This window comes from Neopsephotus bourkii, unplaced genomic scaffold (assembly GCF_033783945.1).
Source record: "Neopsephotus bourkii isolate Nb327-2 ecotype Australia unplaced genomic scaffold, CSIRO-AGI_Nbou_v1 NB_1616, whole genome shotgun sequence".
In the NCBI taxonomy this organism is placed as follows: Eukaryota; Metazoa; Chordata; class Aves; order Psittaciformes; family Psittacidae; genus Neopsephotus; species Neopsephotus bourkii.
The window spans coordinates 285,740-313,131 of record NW_026902091.1 but is presented as its reverse complement, the minus strand read 5'-3'; the positions used below and the strand labels follow the sequence as shown (position 1 = coordinate 313,131).

Sequence of the window (27,392 nt, the reverse complement as noted above, 5' to 3'; positions counted from 1 at the left end):
AGGGTGCCAAAACGAGCCAAAAGGGAATTGCTGGCAACAATGTAAAAATACAATGACAGAACACCTGAAAGTTAAATCAACATTTTTCCCTTTTGTTTCAGGTCCAAGCTTCAGAAGGGCTTCCAGAGGCCTCCTTGACAAATCCTGGAGGCAGAAAGCAAATCACTTCCAGTTCCATTGTTTTGACAGAAAACAATCAGCTTGTGAGCATGCAATTTCTTGAAGTGAAGGAAATTCAGGAACAAAACACAAACTGCTCAGTGATGCTTTCACTGCTAGAGGAAGAAATAAGTGTTTTCAACAACAGCAAACGAGAAAGTAGTTCAAAACTGTAGAAGGCTTTCCTGGTCTCTAAGGAGCCATTTGCATCTCAGTCTGTCTTCAATCAAGAGTTAAAGCTTGTCCTACCTTTTACCCTGCCTGCTATTTCTGCAAGTTTCATGAGGACCAGTCTGTCACAGTATGTGACTTCTGCCCATGAGCCAGATCTGTTCTGAGTAACAAAAAGCCTGAAATAACAGCCTAAACTAAGTGGAATCATCTTTATGATAGGAATAGGACTGTTACTCCTAAATGGAGAGTCAGCATCTCGTATGTTTGACTCTCTCACGTTTTCAAGTGCTTTTTAAGTTTTAATTAAACAGGAATTTTGTTTCTAGACACTTAAGACTTACTCCCCTCTGGAAATACCTTCCCTATTTTGCTATCACTAGGGCTGAACATAGCCTTGTGCAAATGCTCACCTCAGTGTACACTGGGACTGAAACCTGCAGCCCACATCAGAGAATGCTTCATTCATGACTGCAGCTGATGTAATGGTGCAGATTAAATTTTAGTTCACCTACTCTGAGTTACATCTGTAAGATACACAGGTAACAGTAGAAACCACCATTTAATATCCTCCAATTAACAGAAAATGGTGGAACCACTACTGAAGACAGGAACTGTATAGGAAGAAAAGGGACATGATTTGTATGCCATGTATGTACGCCATGTATGATCTGTACACCAAACCAACCTACTCTAGCTTCCTGCTTTTCTAAAATGCTTGTAGTGGCCATAAGTTTCTCAGTTATATAAAATACATTGCAAAATAATATAAGCTGTTAAAAAAGACTGTAATTTTCTAGTAGGACACTTTAAAAACCACTCATAATGCAGTTGAATTTGTACTTTATGCTACTTCTAATTCTAGAGATCTTGAAAACTACAGGAGGGGTGGATGACAAGGTAGAAGAATGCAAAATAATCCTTCTGTCTTGAGATCTGTTGTAGAAGAAACATATTTATCTGTCAGTGAGCTGAAACTGAAAAGGAATTCCACTGTGCATAGAAGTTAATTTAAAACTTAATTTTGCATTCACTGCCAAGAGGTCTGAGAGGGAGCACTACTGCAGGCAATGTGGATGATGCTGGCTCTGAAGAATCTAGCCCTGCCTGTACGCATAAGATCCCACACAGCAGTCTATGCCTAGGTTCATCTACAGCAGAGAACCTCTCGAATAATTTATTTCCAGTTTATGAAATGCAGCATCTTGACATTATGATTACATTTGTGTTGTGAGTTTGGACTTCATAATATTCATGAAGGACTAACACGGGAAAACTTTTTCCACCTCTGCAGATCAACAACTGACACTACAATTTTTTAATTTAAAAACCATAATGTTTTAATTTACAAAATCTCTACCAATTCCAAAGACATTTAGTTTTCAAAAGGTAAGATATTAAGGAGAAATGGGTGGTACTTACCAACAGGCACTGAACACCTCACCCAATGCCTCTGTAGGCAGACTGCAGCCATTAAAACAGAAGCCAAAAAACTGATTCAAGTTAACTTTATTCCAAAATATGTATAACTTACAGGACTAAGTGCTTCATTTGTGAACAAAACGTTTCAATACTTGTGAATAACTTACTAGTAGCTTTGTGTAACACTTCAGTTTCCAATAGAGGGAAAAATGAAACAGTATTTTGGCACAAGGTTTTCTCTGCATGCATTAATATACTCAAAAGTTTCACAGTTACTAGGACAACATTCCTTCTTTGGGATTGTCATTTGTAAAATAGGCCTAAGAAATGAAGGTTTGCTTTTGTTCAGTGGAAGTTTTCTGGCTTAAATAGGAAAAATTAAACAGGGACATCCTTTGAAAACTAAGTTTGTCCACTAGATCAAAATCTCACTAGTGAAGCGAAGAGAAACATTTTAAGGACAGTTCTCAGCCTTGTTGAGATTAACACACACATTCTTTGGGAAAGACTCACCCATGAGATTTACTACTCATCCATTCTAAATAATTACAAGTTAAAATTAGATCATAATCAGGTGTTGAATTCTGTAAATGGAAAAAAAAATATGGCTGTCTTTCATACCTAGCTTTATCATAAATGCACTTGCAAATACTTGTAGATAGATGTACTGCCAATCTTGCTCTGCATGCAAGTGCCTCAAGCATGAATGTTAATGCATCAGGTGTTGTGAAATGTACAGTTTACATCATCATGAGTCATCTATTATACTCCATTGCTAGTTATGTTGCAGGTGTTGCTGTAAAGCCAGTATATGAAAAAGAATCAGAAGCAAAGGACTTAGGTTATTTAACTCAGCAGTTCCTTCAGGAGTTTCTGCGGTTTCAGGCTGTCCAGTTCCATTTTTGGTGAAGTGGAGGAGTCACACGCACAAATACAAACATACCCTCAACCTGACTGCAAGACAGAGCTGAACGATGTCGTTCCTTGATTCTGTCAATTGCATAGCAATGGCATTTGAAACAAGAAAATTCAGTCATGTCCTAAGTAGCAAATCCTTCTAGCACATGTTTAGGTTCATATCAACTGTTAAAAACAGCAACAAAAGAAACAGGAGATGCATGTTCACACCGTGAATTGAAGCTTGCTTTGATTAAACAGCCCTATCCTCAGTGTTCACGTCAAGGGATTAATAGTCTGTTTACAGTAGGCCTGTTCTACCAGGAACACACTCATAACAGCACCTTAAACCCAGTGCGAATGAAAAAGCTTGCAAGGCCCAGAACATTAACAACATTTTGGTGTGAATGTATTTGGAACAGTAACTGTACATTAAGATCATGTATAAAAAAAACCCTAACACATCAGAAATACATTAAAGCACAGAAAGCCATACACCCTTAATAATAAAGGCAAGTACGTTTGGTTCATCTCCGAGCTGTCATTTCAGCAGCATGTTCTTTTCCAAGTTGAGCACCCTGTGTTGATTCAGTATGTGTTAGTTCTACTCACCCTGTATTTGAAAGGTTATTGAAAAAACATGCTAATGCCTTAAGATCCCATTCCTGCCAACACTTACACCTCTACCCAGCCTCACAAAAGAAACAAAATCAATTCAGATCTCACTAAGCATGTGAGCAGGTACTAGAAGGCAAAAGAGTTACAACAGTGGAAGGCAGTCACCTTTCTTTCTTCTGTTGCCTCTTCTGTTGCCTGTACACAATCAAGGTACATATAGCTTATCAGTGAAAATCAGCCTTTTGTTTTCAACAGAAAAAAAATGACTGTGTGCATGCCCTGGGATAAAAAATTTGTGAGGAGTGTTAGGTACATACACTGAGTTACAGACATTGAGTTCATAACTGGATGAGGTCTCACAAGGCTTGTGTTACAGCTGTTTAATTTATAGCTGCAAGTATATATATTAAGATTTCATATCCTTGGGAAGTTAAAATTTTCTAGACACAAGCAGCTTTGCATGGCTAAGAATACGCAGCATTAGCAAACACTAACTTTACTGATTTCTCTAGGCTGACATGAAGTGTGGGGAGAGGATTCCTTCCTTACTGAAAGCAGAAGAAAGTATTTACAAGCCTATTGGAAGAAATAGATGCAAATAAAGCCAAAAGCAGTCGAAACACAGATTTACTGTCTTACAGACCTTTAGCACTGTGACAAATAAACATGGAAGGCAACAAACAAGATCTCTCATTTTTCAGGTGCTTTGTGCTTATGTTCTCATAGAACGCATGTCCCAGATTTGCTGTGTTTCATTTGTTTGACTTTTCCTACATGCTTAAGAAAAGCTCATGTGAAACTACAAAACTACCAATTCAATTTTAGAGTAGCATTACACAGGCATCCAGATCAAGATCCAGTAATCACAGCCTAGCAGAATTAAGCAGGGAATCCAAACAGTAGGTAAAAGTAGCAGTAGTATCACTTCCAGACAAAAATTTGTGCTAAAAGGCTAGGGAGAATCTGATGCTGCTTCCTGCATAGCAGTTCAAATGGCAATAGAAGATACAAAAGAGAATAAGCGAAGTAGTAAGTTACTGCTGACCAATACTTGCAACACAGTGCCTTGAAAAATCAAGTCAGAGGCAAACTGCAGAAAAAGGGAGACAAGTATCATTTAGGACTACCAAGTAACAGTTTTAACTGAAGTTTACTTTTAAAACAATGGCCAAAATCGGAAATTAGCTGCTTTAAAGAACTTGTTCAAATGTGAAAAATATTCAGCAACGGTATTGCAGATAAGGTTTCGTTAGATTTACTGTGGGATTCAGCAAACTGTGAAGTCTGGTTGCAGCCTTTACAAAAATACTTAATAAATGCAAACTGAGCAACATATGCCAGTGACACAGGATCCAAACCAGTTTATGACTTTTATGAATAATTTATGGAGAACCAAATCTGTGAAGAAAGAAGTTAATTTTGGTCAGAATGAGCCACGTCCCTTAGACCATACAGACACATGAAATAATTTCTTAATAGTTTTAATAAATAATTTCATGTTGTGGTACAGTGTTCACCTAATTAAGTTCAAGCTATTTTAAATCCACAGGATGAGGGAAGGAAATGGTATTTGCATGTTCCAATAAAACACACAAAGCTTATAAACACATGTAATTACAAAGTACAACATATGAGTAATGATCACATTGCAAGACTGCATCTACACAAACCTTTCTGATAGTCATTCCAGTTAAGAGCTTTGGCTGCCACCATAAGAATGTGGCAATTCTCATTCTGATTTGATAGTTTCAAAGCTCTTTAAACTCTAGCTGATCTCTCAGGTGGCTCAATTCAAAGCCTTTCACCATTCTGCTCCTCATCACCTAAGATCCTCTCTCATAGAAAAAAGACTGGCCTTCTAAATTCAGAGGTCATGGGCCTTCTGCCTTCTACAGCTGTGGAAAACGCTGTTTTCTCCAACCAGATTTATAGCAGCTGCTTCTCTTCCATGTGTCAGTGCAACTTGCACATGGGGAACAGAAGTCTATGTATGAAGAGACATTCTCTACTATTCCAGTCAGGGGGAAGAAAGGAGAAGGAAAACCACTTAAAACAAGAAGATGCAACATTACAAGAGAAATACTGCAATAGAATAAACTAACCTAACTTTGTTATCTTATTTCCCCAATTTCAAAGCAGGCAAACAAATACGAATCAGTCACATTTTCAGAAGGCAGAGCAACAAGCAATCCCTGCCTGTTTTTAATATATCCCACCTTTAAGATGAGAACTTCAGGCACTGGGAACAGGGGGGGGGGGGGACGGACGGACAGAATTACAGAATTACTGTACTCCTGGGGGGAATTGCAAGATTCCTTTTTGCAGTTTCTTCAGCCAAAAACCAGAAGACTCTGAAATTGCACCAGAAATGCTGAAAAATTAAAGAGGCAACACAGCTACATTTTCAGTTTTTCAGGAGGAAAACATGAGCTTCAGGGTTAATATAAAGATATTACTTCCAGTAAAAGTATATACTTACCATATCAGCGTAGTGTGAACCATGGCAATTCAAAGGGTGTCAGGAAGAGACAAAAAGAAAGGTATTTCTCATTTCCAACAAAACAAGCTAGATGCAGCGGATGAGTAACATAACTCCCACACCCCTGAGCTGAGGATAGGAAGCACAAAGCATAGTGAGCCTTCAAAAACTAAGGCTTGGGCATATGTTTACTGGTGGGCTGCCCAGTAAATACATAGCCAACACCGCTCCTCTCACAGCGGAGGAGTAAAGTCTGTCAGAGGCCCAGGAACTTGACATGAAGAGGTTTCTCTTTTCACTTAAGGTAACAGAAACTAAAGCCTGTCCAGGACAAACCCAGAGGCCTACATTTTGTATGTATTATAGTAAGATACAAAAATCAGTTAAGGCTGAATTCCAACATACATTCACAGCTTCATTTTTTTTTCATGCACATTAAAAGTACTGCAAACGATATAAGGGGCAAGACGAATATTAAAAAAAAAAAATCCAAAAGGTCACATTTTTCTTCTCTGGCACAGAAGAAAAAAAATAAAGCAGTTTGTTTGAATTTGACTATAGTCAGAAAAATTATGTAAGCTGCAGGAACTGAGGGCTGCAGACAGATGTGTAAAAGACAGGTACAGCTGTTCTGAAAGGACTTCTGTGAGGTGATCTCCCAGCTCTGCTGTAAGGATTCCAGTTGGTTTTAGAAGTGGGAAGTCCAAAACCAGGAGTCTAGATAAGTACTTTAGAGAATTTAATTTCCCATTTGTGAAGATTTCTGTTAAGGTAATAGAGGTATAAACCACTGTAACACTTCTCAACTTGTATCTTAATAAAGCTAGGAGAATTTAAACGAAAATAAATTATTCCAGTCTTTGAGGCACACACATTTGTAACATTTGCATCTTAGAGACAGAAATAATTTAAGCAAATCCTTCCTGAAGACTCTAGAAATGTTAGTCCCATTTATTACACTACCTAAAAGGACAACACACTAACTTCTCCTACAGTTGTGAATTCAAAGTTCTTTTTCTATACTTCAAAGGACATCTGTGCCACTTAGGGAAAAGTATAAAAAAATTACTGCTTTCTACATGTTTCGTAATAAATATATTCAACAATCCAGGAGTCTCTATGTGTCTAGTGTTTGGAAAATATCAACTTATGCAGAAGAACGAGCTGTGAAGGCATAAAGTAAAAGACGACAATACGGCTGATGATGCTCATGCCAGAGTTAAAATACAAGCTACCAAAAAGAGTAAATAGAAGTAGCTTACACTAATAGAATCCTCTCCCGTAAGTTCAGGGAAGCATCTGAACTGGACAGCTCAGGGTTTTGGTCCAGCACATTGGAACCTTATAAGTAAGCCAGCAGTAGATAGAGATACATACGTATACAGAGCAACTTCAGAAGTTGTTCTGTTCAGATGAAAGCAGTATCACCCCTGTAAAGGAGTTTTCAGGAAAAAACATAGGCACCATGAATTCCTTTTCAAGGTTCACATGTACACTAACATGTTACAGCTTCCCCTTCCCCTCCATTCACACACACAGTTTACGTCAAGTTATACATATTTGATAGAGTACCTTCAGCACGATAAGTCCCTTAGGTCAACCGCTCACGATAACTACATTCAATAATGCAAAGCGGATGATTTGGTCAAGCCACTTCTCCTACCCCAATAACTTAATTTCAAACCACAGGAAATGGTTATATTGAGTAGCACTCAATGGCTGGGCTTGTCAGAGCTCTGAAATAAGGAGCACAGCTCTTCACAGGTCTGTGTTTCTACTGAACTGAACTGAGACTCCATTGTGTTCCAGGCTAAGTCAGCCAGAAGAAAGTCATCCATTGCTGTCTGTGTCTCATTACTGGTAAGGAATAAACTCCCTAGATTCTCAAAGCAGCTATCCATGGTCTGTGTTTCAGCACTACTGAGCTGGACTTTGCTTTCAATATTCTGTGTAGGTGTATTTTTAATAGCCTGGTATACTTCTGTCTGGGTTTCTGTATCAGATGAGTCAGTACTCATGGAGAAACTAGACTGCTTCAGAATACTCCCTAAAGGCAGATGGGTATTACTGTCCAAGAAGAAATTCAAGTCTGTCTGTGTCTGTGTATCAAACATCTCCAAACCTAAGAAGTTAGAATTTCCTCGGCAGCTGTATGATTGAGTTGCACTATCTGAAAATAAAAAATCAGTCTGAGTTTCTATGTCCAGTGACTCCAAAACCGGCTCAGGGTTCAGAGTACCAAGATCACTCTCTTCAGTCTGAGTTTGAATATTGGATGCTGAAAAGAACTCTTCAATGTCAAAGTCTATTCCTGTGCTCTGTGATGGCCCAGATGGCAGATGCGCATCAGCATTAGAACTCGTCTCAGACAAAAGGCTACGATTATCCAGTGTCTGGGCAGGCATGTTTCCTGAAAAGATGTTTTCCAGATCACTTAGCAAGTCCATTGTCTGGGTTTGATTATCCATTGTATTTTGAGGTGGAAGTATATTAGGCTGTGTACTGAAATTGATAAGGGATTCGGACTTCACCGTATCTTGATTCACGCTCTTGCAATTACTTCTTTGCAGCAAGGTTTGATCTATATTTGCAGGCATTAAGTTGTTTTCTGGAAGTTCAATGTGAGTAGAAACATATGATGAATCAACATTGCCAAAGATGTCGCTGCACATCACAGCCTGGTCCATCTGTACCCTTCCATCAATAGAGTCCTGTGTCCTACTGGTTTGAGTCTCTCTAGAAATGCCACATGTTGGAAAACAAACCTGACTAAAAGCATCAGTCTGGGCAGCTATGGATGAGGTCAGTTTGGAAGCAGGCAGCAGCGTCTGTGTTTGTACACTGATGGGCAATGAAACCTGTGAACTGAATGACAGATCTGTCTGAGAGCAAGAGGATACAGAAGAATTGGGAGTCCAGGCTGCAGCTTGTACAAAGTTCTGTGAAATATAAGATAAGTCAGTCTGTATATTAATTGAAGAAATTTTATTCTTGTGACAAACATTCCTCATCTCCTGCCCTGTGTTACTCAATGTAACCTTATCCAACTCAACTTGTAAACTGGTACTTACGGATTCACGATCACCAGAATTTGTCACTTTTGAAACAGGCATAGTGTCTTTAAACACAAGTGTTTCTGCCTCCAGTGCAGGAATCAGAATTCCTATTGACTGAGGCAATAAATGAACAGTACTTACAAGTGAACCTTGGTTATCAACAGCCACTACAGCAGGTTTGACAGAAGAGTCTGTTGCAGATACATATATAGGCAAGTGAGCAAGCTGCACCACTGGAAGTTTAACCAAAGCCACCTTAGGCTTTGGTAAGAGCATCTTCGGTGTACATTTTGGCTGCATTTGGTTTGTGAGGTTAGAACTGCAGGAGCCTTCAAGAGAGGCTGCTAGTTTCACTTCAGAGGACTCCAATTCCTGAGTGCCAGGATTATTATTGTGTGTGTTGATGAATGCTTCATTTGCTTTCTCTGCCAACTGCTGATTATGTACAGAGGTTTCCATTTTCCTTTTCTTACTAGGAGGATCCCTGTGAACACGAGATCAATAATTTATACTCCTTTCAAGCACAAAACATCTGCTTGCCATTTTTTTGAGTCACTGCACTGAAAACATAAACTGAAGTTGCCGATGCAGTTGAGTATACAGAAGGCATCTAACCATGATTAAACATAAAAAGACTCCATGAACTTCAGTTGTGTAAGGTTTCATTCCTCACTCTCCCATTTCAGAAAGAAAAAAGGTCACCCCTTCTATGGAGACCTATTTCTGAATGGAAGTGGAAGGTTAGATGGTTTCTTCCCCCTTGTACATTAACTACTATAACTAAAGACAAGTTTCATTTCTAACTTTGATGCTAACTCAGACTGAGCATTGAAGGAACAGAACTTTTAAAATGAGAGTATAGGCAAAGGTCTCCCATAGAAACCAATGATCGAGTTAGCATTCCTTCACATAAAACTTGATTTTGCAGCAGTTGTATCTCCAAATCAGCCAGGTTAGGCTTCAGGAAACAGACTACCCTTTATAAAATGTATGTACATATTAAGACAAATTTAAATATACCCATGCATACAGAGCCATTAAAAAGAAAAGAAACTTCCCCCACCAGAACTTGCAAAACAGACTAGACTACACAAGAAAAGCTGAACTGCATTCCACACCAGTTACCAGCCATAAACATTTCCATATCATCTACTTTTACAGAATTGTAAAAGCAGATAGAACAACAACTATCAGCATGTATGCCATGCAGTGCAGTGTCATCAGTACTTTTTGGACTGTATGTGGGAATACCTCATCTTAGTGATTAGACAATTGTCCTTGCTTTCAACAAAACAGAAACTACCAAAAGCAACAGAACAAAGAAACTGCAAACTGCTGTACAGCTAAAACAATGTAGTCTAGTTACAATTTAACCAACAGAAAGAGATAAAAAGCCAGTCAGAGAACTTGGTGATGAACATGAGTATCATTACTTAACTTCTTCACTTTTACCTGTGCTCTGCAGGAATTTCATGGCCAGTTCTGTAAATATGCGACAGTAATGCTGTTCTGCTGGCATAAGGGCACCCACAAGTACACTGGAAAGTCTTGCCACAGACCTCTATATGTCGTTTCAAATACCACTCTGTACCATAGGAGTTACTACATTTATCACATTTGTGCTTCTTTTCAGCATGCATTTTCATAAAGTGCTAGAATACACAATGAGAAGCAAACATTAGCTTTCAGCTAAGCTAAGAAAAAGGAAAATCACGTTTAGGGGCAACAACATTTGCATTTTTAGTTGTTAAATAACATCAAATTGTAGAATTAATTTGTTTTTAAAAAGTCTCATTAGGAATAAGTCACAAGCTTTAATAAATCAACAGAAAGAATTTAAAGTGTGCAAGTCTGCTTGTGCTATGTATATCTTGAAACACAGATAAAAGATACATGTCCTGATGCTACTGGAGGTTTCCTATGGACATTAACAAGGTTCATCTATACATTTATTAAAGAATGTAGTTAAGTATATGTTGCAACACATGCGTGTTCCTGAAGATCTTACAACTGAGCAAATACTCTCAAGTCAAACAGGTCAACTTCAGAGCAAACACCAGAATTTCTCCTTTTCATTCACAGCACCAAGTTCCAGCAACTCCACCTCCTACAGTCTCCCCAGGTTATCCAGGGTAACCAACAGAAGAGCTTTTTCCACTCATTCATTCAGAAACAAGTCTTACATGTTTTCTTAAGCAGGTAACTAGTAAACAATTGCATCTGACACTAAAACAGAGAAAAACTCCTATCTCTTGACCACTTAAAAAGAGCAGTTTAAACTAACTACTTAAAATGGTAATTTTAAACCATTATTGGTTGCTACTGTGATTCTTCCTCTCCCTGCCTTTTATTTTTCTCTGTATTTTTAATTGGCTGAGAGGTACTGTCTTCTAGTTTAGCAGAACATACTGGCATCTGCCTCACCAGAAGGTTCAAGCCTTCTAATATCAACACGCAAACATGCAAATTCCTTAACCATATGCCCACACTGAGTTTCTAAACACAACTCTCCAACGTGAGGGCATACGTTCAGAGGCTTTGCTCACATCTGAAGGCACAAGTGTACACTCTGTAGGAGACACAGTCAGGACTAAATCAGTATGAAAATAATAGTTTAGGAAACAGGAATACCTGTTTGACCAGAGAAAATTGGGAAAATGGTCTGTTTGGTCCTCTAGGGCAGCCTTCAATAGGACAGCAGTAGAATTTCTGAGATGTTTTCAAACTCTTCCTTATTGGTGCATTAAGTTTTCCATCCTGAAAAAGAAGCAGTAGAGAAGTTGACAATTTTACAAATTTGTGTATGAAAGCCACAACATTCAGAATACACATCAACTTTGACTCACTGCTTTTACACCCATCAATGAGCTGAAGGCACTTTCCTAAGTAATTTGAAAGTTCAAATGGAGTTTTCACCAAGGTTGATGCTACTTTGCAAATGTACCATCAAATTGTGAAGTGAAATCGCAACCTCTACAGAGTAGTGGTATTGTACTATTTACTTCTACCAAGATGCTTGCTGCTCCACACCAATTAGAACTGCCTTTTGTGTTATCTGAGCCAAAAAGCTTTCCCTACGGATACTACACTGCTGATTCAATGTGGTTTTAACTTGTCAGTAGCACAGTCTACTTGAAGCTCCATTATAATTAGTTACATACAGCGTAACCCAACTCTCCCCTAACATTAGAATTCTGTTGGCACTATTTAGAGTTCACCAGTAATAAAATGAAAAATGCCAAGTACACTCTGCCACTTAATTCAGAGCATAAATAAACTCTCGCTTAAGTCACTGTTAACTCTGAACCTCCAAATGTTTAGTGGCTGCTATATCCACGCTTGCCGTGTGATCTGCCTCACTGACCATCACATGTACATGGTAGAAGAAAGCAGCATAACTTGCTCAAAGAGGACCTCAAAAATGCACACTGAAAATTAGGGAGATTGTCTGGATTGTTCAAGTATGTAGAGCCTGCTACTACTGACAGAGCCATGGAAACCAGAGAAGCCATATCCCTGTAATCATATCCTACCTGAAAGGGTCTCAGTGGAAACATCATGCATTAATGTCTAAGCAAAAAAAAACAAAACAAAAAAAACCCAAAAAGTGAACTATTAAAAACCTGATGCTCAGAGTAGCTGTGAGTCTCTGCATCCTGGGACAGAGTAGAGGGCCAACCAAACCCCCAGAGCCAGTTACGGTCATCCACAATGGCATCCCCAAGGTGGTTATTCAGAAAATTTCTGGAGCAAGCCTTGTCTCAGCTCTGCTCCCAACTTCCCAGTGACAGTTGCAGCAAAACGTTGCTTTTAGATAAGTCACTCCCTACGTATCATCTTCAGGTAGATCTCCAGCTGCTTCAGGTTTACACAGGTTGGACCAAACAAAGAATCCACAAAGCACAACAGTCATCCCATGTGAAGCAAAGAAAGTATGTGTGACAGCTGCCAGAATACAGAGGGTTTCCCTGTCTCTTCCCTAACTGCTGCTAGTCACAACCCAACAGTTCTGTGTGCTGAGCTACTCCTGCCTTGCTTGTGAAGTGCTTTCATTTGCACTTCAGGAACACTATGAAGCAGATGAGTGGGACACTTCAATGACTTTGGTTTTCTTCAAACCATCTCTCAATCTAAAATAATCTGTGTAAAAGGTAATCCCTTAAAGCAACATTTTGGCTACATTTCCACCAGCTCAACACTGCTACTTGCTGACACCACAGCAAGCTCATTTTTGTTAATGACATTCCATACTCAAAGAAGCAAAGCCTCTCAACCAAAGTGATCTGCTGCCATTTCATCAAGAAAACATCGAATAAATCTTTCAAAAGGGAGTTTTTATGTAAAGTTTTAACCTTCTAAGCACCTTCATGTACAGCAGTTTTTGCCATGGACAAACCATTCATGAACAGGCCTGCTTCATCTCTGCTGAATAATCACTTTGATTGCTTTTGCCCTTCCTAGAATCACTGCCCAAACCAGGAGCATGACTCAAAAGAATCTAGTTGTTCCAGCCCCACTACCTCAATTACACTTTTTAACCCTAAGTTTACCCAGAAACACTTGGATGCCATCCTCAAAGCCTTCAGGAGAAAAGATCTGCCTTCAAGTCAATACTATGCTTGGTCTCACACTGCAGGTGAAATAAATATGTTTAGTAAGTGGCAATTGGAGTTATTTATTCCTAAATGAGAAGTCATTCCAAGTGCGTTATCTTCAATGTCACAACCCAACAAATGTCATGGCAGTATGTTCAGGCACTTAACAGGTAAAACACAGTCAGGGTATTTAGAACTTATGCACTGGTATAGAATAACACCAAGTGTTTAAAAGCAACATAAACATCAGATGAGCAAGAGGTTCTTTCAACAGCTGAACACAGACTTTTGAGGCACAGACCACCATAAATTTGCTGATGCAAGCTGAGAGATACTCTACACATATGAGTATCTCTATCCAGACAGTAACCCTGTTTTGACCACCTTCAAAGCCCTCCTGGCTCTAAATGGTTAATCTTACACCTTCTCAAAACCCCACCTGGCTGCTCACATGTCAGATCTTCTCACAAGTCCTGTCCTTGTGCAGCTGATTTCACTTCCCACATTTCTACAATATCCACCCACCGCTATTATCAGTAGGTATTTGTTCAATAACTCTCACAACCAGACCCCTGTATTTGTAAGGAATACAGTGGAAACATCATGCATTAATGTCTAAGCAAATGGATGCCTAATGTCTAAGCAAATGTCTAAGCAAACGGATGTGCAGAGAGGGCTTGTGGCAACACCACAGAAAATACAAAGGAGACAATTCTGTGTATTCCTGTGATAGCAGGGAGGCTGTAGTCAGTGCTGAACTGGAAAGGGAAGCTTACCCTTGGCATGGTTTACCCAAATGCAAGTACCACATTACCACAATAGTTTTTATAATAAATGCACTTCTTTTCATGCTATTTCATAAAGAAATGCATGATCTTCTGAAAAAAAAAATTGGTTTAATAACTGGCTACAGTCTAGTCTAACTTACTGTTTTAAATTAATTCTTTGGAGTAAGCCTTTCTATTGCAGAAAGGCAAGACGTTACCAAGTTCACCTTGACCATCCAAGCCAAATTCTTCTCATTTCTCTTTGTCAGACACCATTGCTGTTTATCATCCTCAGCAGCCCTTTTCTACACCTCTTTTGGGTTCATTTTAGCTCAGTTAAATTGGGTTCCTACCCTACACCAGTGATCAAGAATATCCTCCCGACGTATTTTAGGTTTGCCCCTCTCACAGCAGCATTACCCTAACTGCACACTGTATGACTAAATAGCTTTTGCAAGCATTTGCCATTTCAGTTTTCTGTTACAAACCAGGACTGATCAAATTTTTGGTTATCACTCCACAAGACTCTAACCTTGTACTGACGTGACTCAGTTTTTACAAGGTGATCTTGCTTTCCTACGTAAATGCCCTTCCTCTGCAACAACTATACCTCTGGTTTTGTCATCAAAAGATCCTACTGGTGCTACTTTTATAATGAAAATTAACCAAGTCAATGTACCTTCTCTTCAGCACTCCTAAGTTCTCTCCTTCCCCAATGGTTTCTTACCATCTTCATTTGCAAAGCTGCTTCATCACCAATTCCTCATTTTTCACTAACAAATGCAATCTACTAAACCTTTTTTCTCTTGGGAGGCAGTTATCTCTTAAAATATTAGTGCAAGTTCATCTCCTTCTGGAGAAACAGAGTAACAGACACCTACGTTTGTATCTGTTTAACTTCATATCCTTAGCTTTTCATCCAAGGGGCATTCCCAAGCCATGCATAATGCACATTACAAAAAACCTAGCTTCCCTTAAGTCTCAACATCTTACTCTCAATTACAACACCCTTGGAATAAGCGCGATGTTCCTGAAAACCTGCATCCATCCGTGTTTCAGTATTCATCCCGGCTGTCACAAGGTTTGGTGATGAGGTGTATGAGATGCTACAATTCTACAAAGCACTGACAGTTAGCTACGTAGGCAACTGGTGAGCGAGCCACGCTTCCTCACCCATGAGCTGTAACCCACAGCTCTGCTCGTCGCTGGCTGCTGCATACATTCAGAGCATGATCCGAGATGACTGTCTGCTGAACCTGAATGAGCGTTTTCAACTGCTGCTGTACCTCCACTCCTACACACGTGAGATATATAATACAGCACACGCACTAAAGCTGTTAGTGCGCATTAGGAAATGAAATAAAACAGAGACAGGAGATATCAAGTACACTTGAGAGTACTTCCTTGTGCTCATCACCCATGACCATCTGTAACACAGATCAGATCCTCGAATTAGTCATTTCACAAAACAAGTATCTTTACTGTCTGCCCACCGGGGCTGCATTTTCAGAACGCAGCTACAAATGCTGTGCTTCAAGTTTTACAGGAATCAGATCTGCCTTCACACAGTCGGTGTTATGGTTTTGAGAACAGTACAGGATATGCTTCTGAAAGGCCCACACAGCACTGACATGCTTGCAGAACTGCGGCACTCCTCCCCCCCAGTGTGTGCTGTTTTCTCACGAGTACTATGGCAATGAGAGCTTGTTTCCAAAACGGCATTCAGCTAGCGTTTCTGGTTTTGGCTCACAGACGTTTTAAAACACAAACAACTCCCCCCGCCCCCAGCATAACAGCACTCAGCGTTTGGATGTTGGTGCCTTGCCAACTGCCAAGGGTAGGAAACTGTGTGTTTGCACAGCACCTCTCGAGTGGGGCTGAAACTTACTGCAGAAAGAGAAGCGATAGGCAAGTGAAATACGAGAAACTGATGCCCAAAAAACTATAGGTAGTTTCACTGGTATTCTCACTACGATGGGTCAGACTGCGCACACACACTCGTGTATTACACAGATGCACGAGCATACTTTTCAGGTGGAGGGACTGAAGCAGACGAGAAACACTCCCCCATCCTCTCTGGACCACCCAACCTACACCACTACGCTCCACAAGACCAACCCCACAGAGCCCCCCCTACACATCGGAGAAGCGAATCCCCTCATCCAAGGCACGGCGGTTCCGGAACCCAGCAGGGTCCGCAGTGGTCCCGGGGATACGGCTCAGAGAGGAAGAAGCCGCACCATTAAAGAGCCCCAGAGACCGAGACTGAGAAGGAGGGGAGACCCCCCTCAGGGCTCAGCAAGACGGAAGCGCCTGGCGGGCCCGACTCAGGGCGGTGACGGTACCTGGACCGGGTGGGCCTTGCTGAGGTGCATGTTCAGAGCCGGGCTGTTGGGCAGGACCTTGCCGCAGCCGGGCACGGTGCACAGGATATTGGTCCTCACTTGGGACAGCTCTGTCACCGAGGGCCGCACCAGCTCGCCGGCGGGCGGCAGGTCCCCCACCGGCAAGGACACAGGCACGGGCGCCGGTGGCCGGCCCAGCGTCCCGCCACGCCGCCCGGCCGCCGCCGCCGCCATTTTGCTGTCAGCTGCTCGCTCCCCGCTTCCGGGCGCGGCCGCCAATACCCGCCGCGGTGAGTGAACATCCAGCAGGAGCGTGGGGCGGCCCCGCCTTCTGCGTCACCGGGCGGCGGTGGTCGGGGCGCTGAGGGGAGGAGGAGCCATTACTGCGGAGGGGCGCTGGAGGGAGGAGGAGCCATTAAGGAGGCCGCGCAGCAAGCGTCGGGAAAGCGTCTCCACAACGGAAGCAAACAAAAAGGACAGAATAATGGTGGGGGTGTGAGAATACGAGGAGCTGGGGCTTTTCCCACAGGGAGAGCGCTTGTGCCAGCCTCAGCCCCGTCACCCTCCCGTGGTGGGGGTAAGTAGGCATGTCTGACGTTCACTTGTGCTGTTCCTGTAACCTTCATTACAGGAAGTTAGAGGGACAAATGTACATTAGAGACACCTACTTTGCAGTTGTTACAGGGGAGAGAGGCTGCCTTTCCCAGATCACAGACAGGCCGTAGGCTAGGTAACCCACACTGTTCTAAGGGGTATTTCAGAACTTTTACCTTTGCGGGAGTCAATTAAATGCCTGAAGTATGTCATTTAGGAGAAAGCATTTGGAAGTTGCACAGAGGATGCATAGGGGAATGTTAATGGTCTGGGTCCTGGAAGGCTCTCCAAGGGTGCAAGTTGGCAAGAGACAACTCTATGTGTCCTGTATAGTCTGTGTATTAGAAAACCTGGAATTGTTTCATCCAGGTTCGATGGAGTCTTGGGTGACATGGCCTATTGTGAGGTTTCCCTGCCCAAGGCAAGGGGTTGGAGCCAGATGATCTTAAGGTCCTTTCCAACCCTAACTACTGTATGAGTCTATGATTAATCATACCATTATGTTAAGTGTTTTCATAAACTAACATTTACATCCAGAGAGGGAAGTCTTAGAAATATAGCAGTAGCCTGTAGTCCTCAACTAACTTATTTTTACGGGCGAGATAGACAGAGATGCTGAAAACCAGAACAGGCCAAAAATCAGTATATGTTAAGTCATGTTTCTGAGTCAGGCAAAACAAGCTTCTCTTGAGAAGATTTAATTTACACATTTATTTAGTTTCAGAAGAAAGACATTCCATACAGCCTCTGAAAATATTTACACTGTGCTGTGAAGTTACAAAGACTCTCTGCACATTGATGTATCTGAAGTGTACCAGAAATTCCCTACACACGAAGTAGCTGCATGAAGGTAACAGAATTAAACAGAATTAAAATTAAACAGAATTAAAACCTGCCTATTCAGATCACATTCATGTCAAATTACAAATGATGCAGCAAATTACATGGAAATAGCTATCTAATTATTAGTTGAAATATACCAACCCTATTGAATTCCAGTGCAATGCTGCTCTTCGCAGTGGTTGATGTTTCCATCTGAAGTTTGGAATCTTCATGTCTCCAAGCACCACAAGCTGGTAATGTGCAAGGATTGCAGAAAGATCAAAACTTAATGGGAATATACTAAACTGTGGACTTCCACAAAAACAAAATTACAGCTTATTTCACTGTATTCACCTAGGAGAAAATTTGATTCAAAAAACCCAACCTATTTGTATGAATGTCTCATTTCCAGTATTTGTTACAGGCTGTGGCCTTCAGTGAGCAAAACCTCTGCATTAACATCAACTCAAGATGAACAGAAACCTCTTATTGCCACCTACATGCCAAGAGCCCACAATCTGTTTAAATTTCACAGCTATTTTTTTTTTCCTGGTTAATTAAGGAAAGGGCTAACCCTTCTGCTGAAAGACAAATGTGGAAAACTGATTCAGAGAAGCAATAGTCAGGAAAAAATATTAAAAAAATACAAGTTATTTTTAAAACCATGCCTTAAAATTTACAGTCGTTTAGATTAATACCAGTAATAAATGAATTGTACATTCCTCTGTGAACCAGGCTTAAATTAGGGACTTAGAAAGCCTTCTAGAAATTAATCAGTTTTATCTTTAATCCTAAAATGATTCCTAGGTCTGTGTGGTAGACAGCTAAGCAGTGGTGAAACTGGTGCATCAACCATACCTAGAGAGAAAGGCAGATAATTAGAGTTTAACCCAAAAATATTTACCTTTCATAACTGTTCTAAAACTAAACCAAAGCTTGAATATGTGTGTACAAACTAGTAATTCTAAGAACAAATTGGTATGTGTTTAGACAAAAGTTTTTAGACTGGTAATATTTTTATTCTGCTAGATTTCTAAACAAACTCCAAAGGTTCTCCCTTATGCAATATAGAAGCAGAATGTAAGATGACGAATATTTAACTCTGGATTTTTCTTCCATTTTATAGAATTAGAACACTTACTCGTTGCTGCCATCGATTTCAGTGCTTCTAAGAGATCTGGGCTAGAAAGCTTCACCAGACATCTGAATTGTTCCTTTTGATACGAAATACTGTGTTTAGGATCACTTCTAAACATCGTCTGAAGCTGTTAATACAAAATTTAACCAGGGAGTATAAGCCAGAAATATTCTACATATTATTACAATAAAATGATAAAAAAACCCCAAAGTTTTTGCATTTTTTACCTTATATTGTGCATATTCAAGTTTCGGTAGGGGACCATCACCAAAAACCTGTTGATTCATTCTCCGTTTTTTTTCATTAGTTTTTCTGTTTTCTTCAACTGTCCCTGAATTTGCAGGGGAAAAGAGTAGGGAAGGGAAAAAACAGAAAGACAACTTTGTCAGCTGATACAATATGGCTTTTCTCACCAGATTAGTGAAAATCTGAAAATAATAATTTTTAAAAGCTGAGAAAAGAAGGACAGTGATAAATTCTGTCTCCATTATTTATATTTTCATTCCTTGCCAAAAGAAAAACCCAAACTAATTAATGTCGTTTCATAAGGCAGCAGAAACAGCATTGAAACTACTGTTTAATTTAAAATATACATACCAGTTTCTGGTTCTACACTGTGTTCCTTTAGAGGTTCAGAATAAGAAGTTTGGAAGTTCTAAATGGAAAAAGGAAAAAAAAAAGTTTCGTTTATTTCCACTTTTAGAGGCTGTAGCTAAAAATATTTCCACATTTTGTTTCATTTTGAAAGTGAGCATCCTTCCAATTCTTGACAGTTATTACAAGTCAGAAAGCCCAGCTTTAGTCTGAGACAAGAACACCTGTCCTGTGATATTTGTGAACATCTTCCACACCACCCAAGTCTTGGAAGACAGAACAGGGACTGTCAGAATGATAACCCTAAGCCCACTGTAGGAGAGGATCTGGTTCAAGACCATCTTAAGAACCTGAAAGTACACAAGTCCATGGGAGCTGATTAAATCCATCGTGAGTCCTGAAGGAGCTGGCAAATGAAGTTCCTAGGCCACTCTCCATCATATGTGAAAAATCATGGCAGTTAGGTGAAGTTCCTGATGACTGGAAAAAGGGAAATATAACCCCCATTTTCAAGAAGGGGAAAATGGATGACCCAGGGAATTACAGACCAGTTTCACCTGCGTGCCTGGCAAAATCTTGGAGCAGATTCTCCTGGAAGGCATGCTAAGGCACATGAAAAACAACAAGGTGCTTGGTGACAGCCAGCATGGCTTCACTAAGGGCAAATCCTGCCTGACCAATTTGGTGGCCTCCCATGATGGCGCTACGGAACTGATGGACAGGGTCAGAGCAGTTGATGTCATCTACCTGGACTTGTGTAAAGTGTTCAACACTGTCCCACACGACATCCTTGTCTCTAAATTGGAGAGACATCAACTTGATGAATGGAGCACTCGGTGGATAAAGAACTGGCTGGATGGCCGCACACAGTTAATGGTGAATGTTTCAATGTCTAGCTGGAGACCAGTAACGAGTGGTGTCCCTCAGGGATCGGTGTTGGGACCGGTCTTGTTCAACATCTTCGTTGCTGACACGAACAGTGGGATTGAGTGCACCCTCAGCAAGTTTGCCGATGACACCAAGCTGTGTGGTTCGGTTGATACGCTGGAGGGAAGTAATGCCATCCAGAGGGACCTTGACACGCTTGTGAGGTGGGCTGATGCCAACCTCATGAAGTTTAACCATGCCAAGTGCAAGGTCCTACACCTGGGTCGGAGCAATCCCAGGCACAGCTGCAGGCTGGGCAGAGAAGAGATTCAGAGCAGCCCTGTGGAGAAGGACTTGGGGGTGTTGGTCGATGAGAAAATGAACATGAGCTGGCTTCAGTGTGCGCTTGCAGCCCAGAAAGCCAACCGTATCCTGGGCTGCATCAAAAGCAGCGTGACCAGCAGGTCAAAGGAGGTGATCCTGCCCCTCTACTCTGCTCTCGTGAGACCTAATTTGGAGTATTGTGTGCAGTTCTGGTGTCCTCAACATAAAAAGGACATGGAACTCGTGGGACAAGCCCAGAGGAGGGCCACGAGCACCTCCCGTATGAAGACAGGCTGAGAAAGTTGGGGCTGTTCAGCCTGGAGAATAGAAGACTGCGTGGAAACATCAAAGCATCCTTCCAGTATCTGAAGGGGGCGTGTAGGGTTGCTGGGAATGGACTATTTGTGGGAACTATAGCGACAGGACAAGGGGCAGTGGGTTAAGACTTAAACAGGGGAAGTTTAGATTGGATATAAGGAAGAAGTTCTTTACTGTGAGGGGGGTTAGGCACTGGAATGGGTTGCCCAGGGAAGTTGTAAATGCTCCATCCTTGGCAGCGTTCAGGGCCAGGTTGCACAAGGTCTTGGGTGGCATGGTTTAGTGTGAGGTGTCCCTGCCCATGGCAGGGGGGTTGGAACCTGATGATCTTAAGGTCCTTTCCAACCCTAACTATTCTATGAATCTATGTGTAAGTTTTACATGGATGAGCAGACTAAGTGCCTATTCCAACAGGCTTCAACTTACTGCTCTTGGAAGCCTAGTTAAATGCCAAGAAATCCTAGGACTGGATTGTTCATACAAATTTTAGATGGAGTTTAACCATCAGGAATAACAAAAAGTGTAGGTGGGATGCCAAGTAATTACATCCCTCCTGTGATGTTACCTTAATGAAAAGGGCTTGTCCACCTCAGTAGTTCAATGTTATTTTAACTTGATGGCATCTTGTAAGAGGTGAATTTTCCCCCTGCTTGGGGTTGAGAAATAGGCCCGAAACAAAAAGATTTATCTTAGGATGCATTTGGGAAGTGACTTACCTGGTTAGATCTCGCATGCACAATATCTTTAAGGGAGTTTAAACAGTGACCTTGAAGATCCATTGCACAGATGTCATAAGAATTGGAAGCAGCAAGCAGGGCCTTCAAATAAAAATTTAAATTGTTTTAACATCAGCCTTAATTATCACTATGTTTATAATACAAAAAAAAAATACAGTGTTTCTGGACTTGGTGGTGGTTTTGTTACAAGGTAAGCAGCTGTGCGCAACTAGCAAAATTCTCATGTCTGAAGAAGCAGTGAACAGACTGTTATTAAGCTTAGGTTAATATTCACAAGCATTCACAGGATTAACAAGATAAGCCCTAGAGCTTTATCAAGCTGAAAAAACCAAAGAGATAAATAATTAAACTACTAGCATGGAATTCTGCTAAACAAGGGAAAAAAAACCCCAAAAGTCAAAAAAGACTACCAGTGCTGTTCAATATACATTGACAGAAAACGTCTTTTAAAGCTACTTAATAGCATTCCCCAATGAGCTCATATATTCAATTCTTGAAGCAAACTGTTAATGTGATTGATAGTCTTCAACTTCATGAGACAATTTAACTGAATGCTGCCTAACACTCAGTTAAGAAATTAAAACAATTCAAAGTCAGCAAAAATCCCATTAAAATGACTTTATTCATGATGCAGCATTCCAAAGGGTGCAAATATTTATTTTTGCCCCATTATTACCATGAGCTAAGGGAGGAAAAAACCCCCCCAACTATGTAAATGAATAAATTACATTAAGTGACAAATCTTTATGCATCCTCTTACAAACTAACACAGTTACAACTCTACATTGACTGTGGTGAAATCAGGGTCTACAGTTCTATTTCGTACCTGACAGAGCAGAGGCAAGTTGCTCCTATATTTTGAGAGAGAAATAAAGACATAAGGAGTGCATGAACAGTATACAACATAGCTGGCTCTGTATTGGTTTGGCTCCCTATACAGTGTTCCCCAGGCAATCCTAATCCAGATTTCATTATCCTCATATTCTCTAAAGTTGATGGTGACCTAACACAGAAAGAAAAGCTTTGATTTACCAGTACAGTCAGGTGTCTGCAGAGATTTTGTTTTCTCTTAACCCTGTATTCACACGACCCAAACATAATTTAGGACACCACTAATTGAATAAGAAACAAATCCCAATAGTGTTGTAGTTAATCAAATTACCAAAGAACAATAACCTCACAAACAGGGGAGGAATAAAAAACAGAACAAAAAAGAGCTATTTCAGACTCTCAATGACTTTCCTTCCTCTCGATACACACTTTTTTCTGAAAGGCAAAAATAGAAATAGCTTATTGTAAACCCCTTGATTTCTCTGGGGAAAATGACATCACAAGAAAAAGGTGTCTATTTGGATGGAGGGCTAATGGCAGTATTTTCATTATGTCTAATTCTTGAGAAACCAAACTTTTGATCAACTTGTGATTTTTAGACCTGTGTGTAGTATTTATCAGTGCTTAAGAGTGCACAATCAGAAATCTGAAGAAGATTCCCTTTCCTGTTTTTGTAGTTTTTCACTTCTTGGTTACTTCTTTTTACCTTGACTCAATCTCAGCGACTTTAAAGAGTGGGAAAATGTCCTTAAAATGCCCAATCAACTGACCCTCCCTTTGACTGAGGTACATGTAGCCAAGCTTTTAATCCAGCTAATTAATAAACTGCTCAGATTACTGAACCAACATACCTTCTCAAAGTTTTTGTGCATTTTAAAAATTTAACGTTTAACATAACATATTGCAAAACTTTATTGTACTAGAGGTGTATGAACTGATGGTTGTATGCTAGTCTGAATTGTATTTGTTGCCCTCTACTGGTGACAGTGGGAATCCTTCGTGTGTCAAGCAGTAGCTAGAGGCAATTTCTGTTGCCTTACTTAAATGAAGCTGGTGAGCTAAAGCAAGAAAAGGCTTCTACACATTGCTTAGTAAAAAAGTGAAGCGACAGTATCTGTTTTCGACTCATTTCTGTAGTCTAGAAACTGCTCCTTGTTATTGACAGTGGACTTTCAGCCATTATAATGTAATTAAATACCAGAGCCTAGTTCTCACAGCCATCAAAAATTATTTTAAAACAAGAACTAAAAAGAAACATATAACTGTGCTACAGTTGTTACTGGGTAATGGGACAAAGCAATATCAGCTCACCTAGGCAACACGTACACTCAGGGCAAAGATTTGATGGAAAACATAAATGTGCCACCTTTCCGTCATATTTTAACGCAATTTTACATTTTATTTCACTCCAACATAATTGTAAAGTTGCAGGAACATTAGATAAAGAAACTATTGTCTATTTCACATGCAGTTCCTACCATTCCTAAATGATTAATTTGATTAATTCTTGATGCAGACTAAGAAAAATACCCCCAAACCAACCCACAAAATACTTTGCTAAAGTTCTGACAACAATCTATTGACAATAGAGCTGTGTAACACATTTAGAATGAATTTATTCTTACATTTCCCAAGGCTGAACGAAGTTTTCTTTTAAATTTTTTTTTGAAATCTCTTATGTCAAAATACACGATTTCTTTCTCTGTTACACAAGAAAAAGAAAAGAAGAAACAAGACTTGTGTTTACAAGAGCTAGGTCAGACATATATTTAGCTTTCCTGATATAAAATTAAGCAGAAAAAGCTTAAGTTGCATAGCCTTATACAAAAATCTGTATATTAAATTTGAGCCCCTGTATTGCTCTATAAAGTTTATGGTATAATTAATAGTTCCTAACTTCTAATAATTGCTTGAGAATTTAATAGAATATATTTAATATTTTTAGAATATATGTCCATTGAAAAATCCATGCTAGACTATAGTTAAATGTTTAAGTTATCTACTGAAAAAACCCAGTGGACTATATTTGGGTTTAAAATGTATGATACAGGTTAGCACTGCAGTAAGTTGCCAAGAACTCTTGAGATTACAGCAAAGAAAGACGTCTTACCTATTGGGAGAAGATGGTATGTTTTCCATGTTCTCTTATGTGCATAAGCATGGGTGTCTAAGAAAAATGGGAATTGTTCAATAACCTAGTGTATTACCAAATGGTAATTAAAGGAACAATAATTTTACAGTACTTATGACCAGGTTATTAAAAAAAAAATTAGTTCTGATAATGCAATATAATTTATTCAGCATTCTTAAAACTACTGCGCATAGCAAATATAAATGCAAAATATTTTTTTATTAAACAAGATGGGGAGATCTGGTGTAATTCAGTTAATCAACTAATAAAAGGTATCCCTGAGGTTCAATGTTTAAAGAAAAATCTTACTTATAACTACCAAAACTCAGTCTAAACTCAAACTAAGAAGTATAGATGATATGTGGCTTACCACAGTCTACATCTATTTATACCTCAGAAGAAGCAAATGTCCTTTTGTCAATTTTCGCTTTAGATTTTATTATTCTTCTTTTTAGAAAAGGTCAGATCCAGTAAGATTCATCTAAAATGTGATCTGCAGCAAATTAATCTGTACCTCTCTGGGGCAATTGCTACATATTTAAGGGTGTTATCAACTTACTCAGAAAAAATACAAAGATGGTATTTTCAATCTTTTTTAACTTACAAATCATGTCTAGGACAGCTGCTTCCTTTATGTTTCCAGGTATTCCCTAAAAAGAAGAGTAATAGTCAACTGCATGTCCAGACCATTCTATCATAATGTTTAGGAAGTGAAAATTCTCAGTACTGGGAATTCAAATGACACTGCACTAATGTCCTCAGCATGTACATTCTGCTCAAACACACCATAGCCAGTCCCGATATGAGCACAACATTCTCGAGAAATCAATAAAGCTGTTTCATCAAGGTTCAAGTGTTCCCCTGCAGAGGCAGCAATAATGTTGCCCTTATGCTATAACGTACAAGCTATTAGAAACTAAAATGAGCAGGTCTTCATGACATGATGCAACACTGCTCAGGATTCCACTGTCTGGTATTCTAACATGATTGGTTTCTCCTTATGTAACCTTTACAGCATGAAAACTTTAAGAAACTTTAGTACACCACTTGGTACAGGTCAGTTTCAGAAACAAATGCCATTTTAAAATATTACATTTGCTATCTTACAAGAGCAACTCAACAATTTCTTGCCTGCCATTTGAGCTCGACTCCACATGAAGATCGGCTGAGAAAGTTGGGGCTGTTCAGCCTGGAGAAGAGAAGGCTGCATGGAGACCTCACAGCAGCCTTCCAGTATCTGAAGGGGGCCTATAGGGATGCTGGGGATGGACTCTTCGTTAGGGACTGTAGTGGTAGGACAAGGGATAATGGGTTAAACAGGGGAAGTTTAGATTGGATATAAGGAGGAAATTCTTTCCTATTAGAGTGGTGAGGCACTTGAACAGGTTGCCCAGGGAGGCTGTGAATGCTCCATCCCTGGCAGTGTTCAAGGCCAGGTTGGACGAGGCCTTGGGTGATACGGTTTAGAGCAAGGTGTCCCTGCCCATGGCAGGGGGGTTGGAACTTGATGATCTTAAGGTCCTTTCCAACCCTAACTATTCTACGATTCTATGACTAACCTTCACGTATGAAATTCAGAGGAAATGATACAGAATGTAAGATAATAATAACTATATCTATCTAGGTTATGATTCTATACATGAAGACACATAGAAAGATACCTGGTACACCAAAATCAGAGGAGGTTAAGTCAGAGGTAAGAAAGCTTTTTTTGCTTACAGGACACAGAACAGACATAACTCTGGCCAAGCACGTTTCCAAAGTTTCTATAAAATACATAAACTAGTGCTATCATTATGCATGCCAGATTTAAATTAGCTCTGTGTAATGACTTGATAGCAATCAGTGCCTTTATATTAGAATTTAGACACATACCCATTTTTTAAAGGCTTATAACACAGAGCTTTTCTCTAGCTCGTGCAACTTGGAGCTCGTAACATGTACTTCCCTATGCAGGAAAGTTAATCCTGGAGTCATATCACAGACAAAACTGATGGCATCACCAGCTCAGTTTTACATTTTTCACACTACACAGTGACATTTGATGCTATGTCATGAGCAAACAAAATCATTCATTCATAAGAATTTGTTTTTGACAGTGCTTCAATGTGTGTCCTGTATGTTACTGAGAAGCAGCTGCCAAAGGACAAGATTACCTCACACAGCTGGAAAACATCGCAAGCGATGTTCTCCTTTATCTGACCGAAGTCTATGGCTTGCAGCTGCTCCTCCGACAGAAAGCCCCATTTCTGTAGCATTGTCTTGATTTCTTTTCGTGGGATTTTTTGTACAATTGATCGGATATACTCGGCAACAGTTTCATCCATGACTAAGCCACCTGGAAAGCTGAAGCGTGAAAGGTGAGAACCAAGGCACAGGCAGGCTCCCGCAGTTCAGGTATACAAAGCTGTACCTAACACAACTAGCAGAACGTTGGCATCGGCCTTAGGCGCGGCACTACCAGCTTTCGGCGGACACAAACAACAGCAAGTTAAAGAGCTTCCTATAGTAACTTTTCCCCACGTCC

At 40.1% G+C, this 27,392-nt stretch overlaps 2 protein-coding genes across 2 annotated transcripts; both read right to left on the bottom strand.

Annotated features, from left to right (window-relative positions):
* Positions 1-6,471: 6,471 nt before the first annotated feature.
* Positions 6,472-16,758, bottom strand: ATMIN (ATM interactor). Its single transcript, XM_061372785.1, has 4 exons — positions 16,510-16,758; positions 11,434-11,559; positions 10,255-10,454; positions 6,472-9,286 (listed from the first exon to the last, which is right to left on the bottom strand). The coding sequence occupies exons 1-4, from the start codon at positions 16,741-16,743 to the stop codon at positions 7,459-7,461; spliced, it is 2,388 nt and encodes a 795-aa protein (XP_061228769.1). The 5' UTR covers positions 16,744-16,758; the 3' UTR covers positions 6,472-7,458.
* Positions 16,759-18,329: 1,571 nt separating this feature from the next.
* Positions 18,330-27,369, bottom strand: CENPN (centromere protein N). Its single transcript, XM_061372808.1, has 9 exons — positions 27,022-27,369; positions 25,470-25,515; positions 24,360-24,490; positions 22,730-22,906; positions 21,883-21,984; positions 19,661-19,718; positions 19,291-19,394; positions 19,067-19,190; positions 18,330-18,783 (listed from the first exon to the last, which is right to left on the bottom strand). Exons 1-9 carry the CDS (start codon positions 27,190-27,192, stop codon positions 18,695-18,697), a joined length of 1,002 nt encoding a protein of 333 aa, XP_061228792.1. The 5' UTR covers positions 27,193-27,369; the 3' UTR covers positions 18,330-18,694.
* Positions 27,370-27,392: the final 23 nt, after the last annotated feature.